Raw genomic sequence first — 9803 nt, 5'->3', positions numbered from 1 at the left:
TACAGAAATTCATCAGAGTGGGGACCCCAGAAAAGAGACCTGGGCTGACATGTTTGCTCTATCTTGGCACATGATGCCCTCTGCCACACTATGATGCAGCAAGAAGTTGTCCCCAGATGTCAGCAGTATGCTATTAAATATCCAAGTCTCTAGAACTAAAAGACAAATAAATATATGTTCTTTATAAATTCCTTAGCCTTGAGTATTGTGTTATAGCCATAAAAATGTACTCAGACAGTCTCTGAGGAAAACCTACTTCCAGGTATTTCTTCTTTTCTGAACCTCATTCATTTTTTCCCCATACTGTTCACACATGGTAGATGAGGGCATTGGTACATGAAGAGGAGAGTTATATGACACATTTATTCTCTTACCAGCAGCCAAGCCAGAAAACCCATCTGGATCCCAGTTGATTGGATTCAGTCACCTATCCACATAAGATATAAGCAAATGATGTAAAAAAGAAAAATGAATTCACTTGCAGTATTGGCCAAAGAGAAAGCAGGTAAACTGTATTCACTTACCTTACAAAAAGTTGTTACAATTTATTTTTTAAAAATCCAGGAGATATCTATCTATCTATCTATCTATCTATCTATCTATCTATCTATCTATCTCTATTTATCTATATATCTATAGGTAGATAGTGTTAGCCAGAGAACATGTCATAGTTCAGTTTATTTGGTACCTTTCCAATCCAGGAAGTAGTTTTTTAGTTTTCATTTTAAGCAGAGGAAGTTCAGGAACTACTCACTCACTAATGGAGCTAGTTTTAAGTAAACTCACTTTAAAAATAAATTTATAAGATTGATTAAGAAAAAATGGAGACAAAACTCATATTAATAAAATCAGAAATTAAAGCAGAGATTTAAATATCAATTTTACAGAAATAAAACACATTATAAGAGAGCAATATGAACAATTGCATGCCAACAAATTGCATATCTTAGATGAAATGAACAAATTCTAAGAAGTATGAAACCTATTAAGCCTGAATTATAAAGAATAGAAAATAAAAAATGATTTACAACTAGTAAGTAGATTGAATTAGCAATGAAAAATATCCTGACAAAGAAAAGCTGTGGATCTGACAGTCTGACTATTGAATTCTACCCAACATTTAATGAAGAACTAATGTCAGTCCTTCTCAAAAGTTTCTAGTAAATTGAAGAGGAGGGAACATTTCCTAATTCATTCTATGAGGCCAATATTGCCTAGATACCAATTCTGGACAAAGACACTCTGGAAAGAAAACTACAGACCAATATCCCTATGAACATTGATGTAAAAGTTCTCACTAAAAATCTTGCAAACCAAATTCAGCAGCATATTAAAAGGATTATACACCATGACTTAGTGGGATTTATACATAGAATACAGGATGGATCAATATATGAAAATTGTTCAATGTAACCACCACTTTAGTGAATAAAAGGAAAAATAGTAGTAGAAGGATGTTATGTCAACAAAATAAATATTTAAAAAATCCTCAACTAACATCATAGTCTATGTAAAGTTTTGAAAGCTTTTCTCCTAAGATAAGGGTCAAGGAAGGGATACTAAATTTTGCTACTTCTATTTGATATTATACTCAAAGTTCTAGCCAGAAAAATTAGACAAGAAAGAGAAATAGAAGGCATCCAAACCAGAAAGGGAGAAGCAAAATTATCTGTTTACAGATGATATAATTGAATGTGTAGGAAACCACAAAGATTTCACAAAAAGTGTTAGAATAAATAAATTTGCAAGTTGCAAAGTACAGATATAAAAATCAACATGCAAAAATCAGTTGCACTTATTCACATTGACAACTAACAGTTAGAAATGAAATTAAGAAAAACAATTTTATTTACAACAGCAAGATACTTGGAAATTAACATACATAGAGGTGAAAGACTTACAGAGTGGAAAGTATGAGATATTGCTAAAAGAAATTAAAGAAGACAGAAGGCAATGGAAAAACATCCCAGGTTCATGGATAGAAAGACTTAATATTGTTAAGATTTCAATACTCTCCAAAGTGATTTACAGAATGGATGTAATTCCTATCAATGCTTTTTAAGGAAATGGAAAAACCCATTTTACAATGCATGTGGAATCTCAAGGGAACTTGAATAGCCAAATGAATCTCAACGAGAGGGACAAAGTTGGAGGACTCATGCTTCTTTATTTTAAAACTTACTAAAAAGGTACAGTAATTGAAACAGTATTATACTAAATAAAGACAGATACACACATCAATGAAATAGTATAGAGGACCCAGAAACAAACCCTTATATATGTGGTGAAATGATTTTTAATAAATCTGCCAAGACCCCTTATTGGGGAAATGGGCAGTATTTTCAGCACAGGATGCTGGGAAAACTGGATATTCATATTCACATGCAAAAGAATGAATTGGGATTCTCACCTAATACCATATATAAATGAACTAAAAATTAGATCAAAGACCTAAGCATAGGGCTTGGGTTGTGGCTTAGTGGTAGAGCGCTTGTATTGCATGTGTGAGGCCCTGGGTTTGATCCTCAGCACCACGTACAAATAAATAAAAATAAAGACATTGTGTCCATATACATGAAAAAATATTTTAAAAAAGACCTAAGCATAAAAGTATACAACTGTTAGAAGGAAACCCAGGGAGAAACTTTTATTACATTGAATTTGGCAATGATTTCTTGCATATCACATCAAAGACATAGGCAACCACAACAAAAATAGACAAACTGAATCTCATGAAAACTAAAAAAATTGTGTACAAAGGATGCTATCAACAGAGTAAATGATAATTCACAGAAAGATATGCTATCTTTTATTAGATTGCAAATCATTTATCTAGTAAGAGTCGATATCCAGAACAATTGCTAAGATTCAACAATAAAAAACACACAACCCAATTAAAAAATCAGCAAAGGACTTTATTATGGAAGAATCAAATCTGCTGGGACCTTGTTCTTGGACTTTCCAGCTTCCATAATTGTGAAAAATAAACTTGCTTTTTAAGCCATCAGGGTTATTGTATTTCTGTTATACAAGCCTGGGTAGACTAAAACAGACATGAATAGATGTTTCTTAAAGGAGATCTATGACCCATATAAACATGTGAAAGGGTGCTTGACTTGCCTAATCTCTAGGGAAATGCATATCACAATCACAAGGCATGATGACTACTGTATTAAAAAAAATAGCAAGTGCTGGAGAGGATGTAGAGAGATTGAAGCCCTGTGCACTGTTGATGGGAATATATTAAAATACTTCAGCTGCTGTGAAAAACATATAGCATTTTCTCAAAAAATTAAAAGCAGATTACTGTATGATTCAGCAATTTTACCTCGGGGGATGTACCCTAAAACATTGAATGCACAGTATTAAAGAGATATTGTATATTCATGTTCATAATAGCATTATTTACATTGGCCAAAAAGCAGAAGCAACCCAGATGTTTATAAATGGACACATACATATAATACTTTGTGTTATGCACATACACAGAATATTGTTCCGCCCTGTGATTGGCGAGGGGCTCAGATACAAGATACAGGGAAGATAAGTGAGGCAGAAGAAGGATGAGTGTGAGGGAGGAAGGAAGGGAAAGGGGAAGAAATAAGGAATAAATTTAACAAAATTACTTTATATTCCTATATAAAGGAGCCAAAGGGAATTTCATCGTTATATATGTGCAGAAGAAAGGAAGTTTAGTAGAGAAGGAAGAATAGGGGGAAGAAGGAGTGGAGGAAAAGACAGGGTCCTGGGCTGGGGATTCAAATCAAACTCCTTGCATGTATAACTTTGTCAAAATAAACCCCAATACTATGTATAATTATAATGCCTTAATAAAATATTATTCAATAATAAAAAGGGAGTAAATTTATTTATTTTTATTTTTTTTAATATTTATTTTTTAGTTTTTGGTGGACACAACATCTTTATTTTATTTTTATGTGGTGCTGAGGTGAGCACATTACCGCTCGAGCCACATCCCCAGCCCAAACTTAACTAGTTTTGTAAGATAATTAACATAGTAGGATTGAGTCCCAGTGACAGGCTGCTGGAGAACTGATGAGAGAGATCAAGAGGCCGTTTTGTGCACTGCCACGGTGATGCTATCATGTTTTTGGATCATAATGTTCCCATCATCTGATTCTAGGCACACCACAGGAATATCAGTGGGGTCAGAGGTTAGCTTAGCTGCTTGTTGGGCTAGAACAGATATAACCCCAGCATGTTCATCTGACAGGGTCCCACGACAGCCCAGATTAAGTCCTTGTGAATCTGTGCACAGGACTCCAACAATGGACGGATTCTTCATTGTATCCTCCAAGTGCTGCTTCAAAGTCGCCTCCATCCCACTCAAAGGCCACCTCGGGGCAGGACGCTGCAGCACAGCCAGTCCTCAGCTACTTAATGATTTTTAATTAAAAATTTTTTATTTTCTTGCAGGACTAGAGATAGAGCATAGATCCTCTCACATGCTAAGCAAACACTCTACTATTGAACTATACCTCCATCCCTGAATTTGTATTTTTAAAAGTCACAAAACTTGAAGAAGTTTATCTGATCCTGATCAATCTATTTGTTTCCAAGTTTATCAGAATGCTATTTTTTTTGTCAATTCCTTGTAAGCTTTATTCCAAGTGAAGTTTGAGGCTAGACAGACTAAGCATTTCTGAGAACAAATTATTATTCTTTTTTTTTGTTTTTAAAACTCTTTTATTAGAGCATTAATAGTTATACATAATAGTTGGGTTCATTTTGACAAAATCATGCATGATTGGGATTTGACTTACTCTGTCCCAAGTGCCCCCTACTTCCTTCTCCTCCTCCCCCTATTTTCCTTCTTCTACTCTACTGCCATTCCTTTCACTTGTTTATGTATTTATTTATTTATTTATTTTTATTGTTGGTAATTCAAAACATTACATAGTTATTAATATATCATATTTCACAGTTTGATTCAAGTGGGTTATGAACTCCCGTTTTTACCCCGTATACAGATTGCTGTATCACATCAGTTACACTTCCATTGATTTACATATTGCCATTCTAGTGTCTGATGTATTCTGCTGTCTAACCTATTCTCTACTATCCCCCCTCCCCTCCCCTCCCCTCCCCTCTTCTCTCTCTACCCCCTCTACTGTAAATCATTTCTTCCACTTGTACTATTCTTCTCTTACCCCTCATTTCCTCTTATATGTAATTTTGTAAAACCCTGAGGATCACCTTCCATTTCCATGCGATTTCCCTTCTCACTCCCTTTCCCTCCCACCTCTCATCCCTGTTTAATGTTAATCTTCTTCTCAAGCTCTTCATCCCTACCCTGTCCTTGGTTACTCCCCTTATATCAAAGCAGTCATTTGGCATTTGTTTTTTAAGGATTGGCTAGCTTCACTTAGCATAATCTGCTCTAATGCCATCCATTTCCCTCCAAATTCTATGATTTTGTAATTTTTTAATGCAGAGTAATACTCCATTGTGTATAAATGCCACATTTTTTTTTTATCCATTCATCTATTGAAGGGCATCTAGGTTGGTTCCACAATCTGGCTATCGTGAATTGTGCTGCTATGAACATCGATGCAGCAGTGTCCCTGTAGCATGCTGTGTTAGGTCTTTAGGGAATAGACCGAGAAGGGGAATAGCTGGGTCAAATGGTGGTTCCATTCCCAGCTTTCCAAGAAATCTCCATACTGCTTTCCAAATTGGCTGCACCAATTTGCAGTCTCACCAACAATGAACAAGTGTACCCTTTTCCCCGCATCCTCTCCAGCACTTGTTGTTGTTGGACTTCATAATGGCTGCCAATCTTACTGGAGTGAGATGGTATCTTAGGGTGGTTTTGATTTGCATTTCTCTGACTGCTAGTGATGGTGAGCATTTTTTCATGTACTTATAAATTGATTGTATGTCCTCCTCTGAGAAGTGTCTGTTCAGGTCCTTGGCCCATTTGTTGACTGGGTTATTTCTAATCTTATTGTCTAATTTTTTGAGTTCTTTGTATACTCTGGATATTAGGGCTCTATCTGAAGTGTGTGGACTAAAGATTTGTTCCCAGGATGTAGGCTCCCTGTTTACCTCTCTTATTGTTTCTTTTGCTGAGAAAAAACTTTTTAGTTTGAGTAAGTCCCATTTGTTGATTCTAGTTGTTAACTCTTGTGCTATGGGTGTCCTATTGAGGAATTTGGAGCCCGACCCCACAGTATGTAGATCATAGCCTACTTTTTCTTCTATCAGATGCCGTGTCTCTGATTTGATATCAAGCTCCTTGATCCATTTTGAGTTAACTTTTGTGCATGGCGAGAGAAAGGGATTCAGTTTCATTTTGATGCAAATGGATTTCCAGTTTTCCCAGCACCATTTGTTGAAGATGCTATCCTTCCTCCATTGCATGCTTTTAGCCCCTTTATCAAATATAAGATAGTTGTAGTTTTGTGGATTGGTTTCTGTGTCCTCTATTCTATACCATTGGTCCACCCGCCTGTTTTGGTACCAGTACCATGCTGTTTTTGTTACTATTGCTGTGTAGTATAGTTTGAAATCTGGTATCACTATACCGCCTGATTCACACTTCCTGCTTAGCATTGTTTTTGCTATTCTGGGTCTTTTATTATTCCATATGAATTTCATGATTGTTTTATCTATTTCTACAAGAAATGCTGTTGGGATTTTGATTGACATTGCATTGAACTTATAGAGAACTTTTGGTAATATCGCCATTTTGATGATGTTAGTTCTGCCTATCCATGAACAGGGCATATTTTTCCATCTTCTAAGGTCTTCTTCTATATCTCTCTTTAGGGTTCTGTAGTTTTCATTGTATAAGTCTTTCACCTCTTTTGTTAGGTTGATTCCCAAGTATTTTATTTTTTGGGGGGATATTGTGAATAGAGTAGTTGTCCTCATTTCTGTTTCAGAGGATTTGTCGCTGATATACAGGAATGCATTTGATTTATGCGTGTTGATTTTATATCCTGCCACTTTGCTGAATTCATTTATTAGCTCTAATAGTTTCTTTGTAGACCCTTTTGGGTCTGCTAGGTATAGAATCATGTCATCTGCAAATAGTGATAATTTAAGTTCTTCTTTTCCTATTTTTATGCCTTTAATTTCTTTCGTCTGTCTAATTGCTCTGGCCAGTGTTTCGAGGACTATGTTGAACAGAAGTGGTGAGAGAGGGCATCCCTGTCTTGTACCAGATCTTAGAGGGAATGCCTTCAATTTTTCTCCATTCAGAATGATGCTGGCCTGTGGCTTATCATAGATTGCTTTTACAATGTTCAGGTATGATCCTGTTATCCCTAATTTTTCTAGAGTTTTGAACATAAAGGGATGCTGTACTTTGTTGAATGCTTTTTCTGCATCTATCGAGATGATCATATGGTTCTTATCTTTAAGTCTATTGATGTGGTGAATAACATTTATTGATTTCCGTATATTGAACCAGCCTTGCATCCCAGGGATGAATCCTACTTGATCATGGTGTATAATTTTTTTGATACCATTTTGAATCCGATTCGCCAGGATTTTATTGAGGATTTTTGCATCTAGGTTCATTAGAGATATTGGTCTGTAGTTTTCTTTCTTTGAAGTGTCTTTGTCTGGTTTAGGCATCAGGGTGATGTTGGCCTCGTAGAATGTGTTTGGAAGTTCTCCTTCTTTTTCTATTTCCTTAAATAGCTTGAAAAGTATTGGTGTTAGTTCCTCTTTAAATGTTTTGTAAAACTCTGCTGTATACCCATCCAGTCCTGGGCTTTTCTTAGTTGGTAGTCTTTTGATGGTTTCTTCTATTTCCTCTATTGTTATGGTCTGTTTAGGCTGTCTATATCCTCCTGACTCAATCTGGGCAGATCATATGACTTAAGAAATTTATCTATGCCTTCACTATCTTCTATTTTATTGGAGTATAAGGATTCAAAATAATTTCTGATTATCTTCTGTATTTCTGAAGTGTCTGTTGTGATATTGCCTTTTTCATCCCGTATGCTAGTAATTTGGGTTCTCTCTCTTCTTCTCTTCGTTAGCATGACTAAGGGTCTGTCGATTTTATTTATTTTTTCAAAGAACCAACTTTTAGTTTTGTCAATTTTTTCAATTGTTTCTTTTGTTTCAATTTCATTAATTTCAGCTCTGATTTTAATTATTTCTTGCCTTCTACTTCTTTTGCTGTTGTTTTGCTCTTCTTTTTCTAGGATTTTGAGATGAAGTATGAGATCATTTATTTGTTGGTTTTTTCTTTTTTTAAGGAATGAACTCCAAGCAATGAATTTTCCTCTTAGAATTGCTTTCAATGTGTCCCATAGATTCTGATATGTTGTGTCTGAGTTTTCATTTAACTCTAAGAATTTTTTAATTTCCTCCTTGATGTCTTCTAAAACCCATAGATCATTCAGTAACCTATTGTTCATTCTCCAAGTGATGCATGATTTTTCCTTCCTTCTTTTATTGTTGATTTTCAGTTTCATTCCATTATGATCAGATAGGATGCATGGTATTATCTCTACTCCTTTATATTGTCTAAGAGTTGCCCTGTGACATAATATATGATCTATTTTTGAGAAGGATCCATGTGCTGCTGAGAAAAAAGTGTAACTGCTTGATGTTGGGTGGTATATTCTATATATGTCAATTAAGTCTAGGTTGTTAATTGTGTTATTGAGTTCTATAGTTTCCTTATTTAACTTTTGTTTGGAAGATCTGTCCAGTGGTGAGAGAGGTGTGTTGAAGTCTCCCATGATTATTGTATGGTGGTCTATTAGACTCTTGAACTTGAGAAGAGTTTGCTTGATGAACATAGCTGCACGATTGTTTGGGGCATATATATTTATGAATGTTATGTCTTGTTGGTGTATGGTTCCCTTGAGCAGTATGCAGTGTCTCTCTTTATCCCTCTTGATTAACTTTGGCTTGAAATCTATTTTATTAGATATGAGTATGGACACTCCTGCTTGTTTCCGCAATCCATATGAGTGGTATGATTTTTCCCAACCTTTCACCTTCAGTCTATGTATATCTTTTCCTATCAAATGCGTCTCCTGTAGGCAGCATATTGTTGGGTCTTGTTTTGTGATCCATTCAACTAGCCTGTGTCTCTTAATTGGTGAGTTTAAGCCATTAACATTTAGGGTTATTATTGAGATATGGCTTGTTCTTCCAGCCATATTTGTTTATTAATGTTACTAAACCTGATTTGTTTTCCTCTTTGATTACTTTCCTCCCTTTACTGTCCTACCTCCCACTGTTGGTTTTCATTGTTATTTTCCATTTCCTCTTCCTGTAATGTTTTGCCAAGGATTTTTTGGAGAGATGGTTTTCTAGCTGCGAATTCTTTTAACTTTTGTTTATCGTGGAAGGTTTTAATTTCATCTTCCATCCTGAAGCTTAATTTCGCCAGATACACAATTCTTGGTTGGAACCCATTTTCTTTCAGTGTTTGAAATATGTTATTCCAGGATCTTCTAGCTTTCAGAGTCTGTGTTGAGAGATCAGCTGTTATCCTGATTGGTTTACCCCTAAATGTAATCTGCTTCCTTTCTCTTGTAGCTTTTAAAATTCTCTCCTTATTCTGTATGTTGGGCATCTTCATTATAATGTGTCTAGGTGTGGATCTCTTATGATTTTGCACATTTGGCGTCCTGTAGGCTTCTAGGATTTGGGATTCTGTCTCATTCTTCAAGTCTGGGAAGTTTTCTCGTATTATTTCATTGAATAGATTGTTTATTCCTTTGGTTTGGAGCTCTGTGCCTTCCTGTATCCCAATGACTCTTAAGTTTGGTCTTTTAATGTTATCCCATATTTCTTGGATGTTCTGC

General features: G+C 35.5%; 1 protein-coding gene across 1 annotated transcript; it reads right to left on the bottom strand.

Moving 5' to 3' along the window:
• Nucleotides 1–4066: 4066 nt before the first annotated feature.
• Nucleotides 4067–4485, bottom strand: LOC308630977 (ragulator complex protein LAMTOR5-like; the record flags this gene model as incomplete). Its single annotated transcript, XM_081261814.1, has 1 exon — nt 4067–4485. Exon 1 carries the CDS (start codon nt 4340–4342, stop codon nt 4067–4069), a length of 276 nt encoding a protein of 91 aa, XP_081117940.1. The 5' UTR covers nt 4343–4485.
• Nucleotides 4486–9803: the final 5318 nt, after the last annotated feature.

The sequence above is a fragment of the Spermophilus citellus genome, assembly GCF_964194105.1.
Source record: "Spermophilus citellus genome assembly, chromosome: 11".
Classification (NCBI taxonomy): domain Eukaryota; kingdom Metazoa; phylum Chordata; class Mammalia; order Rodentia; family Sciuridae; genus Spermophilus; species Spermophilus citellus.
Note: the sequence above shows the minus strand (reverse complement) of the source record. Positions and strands in the feature narration are given on the sequence as shown.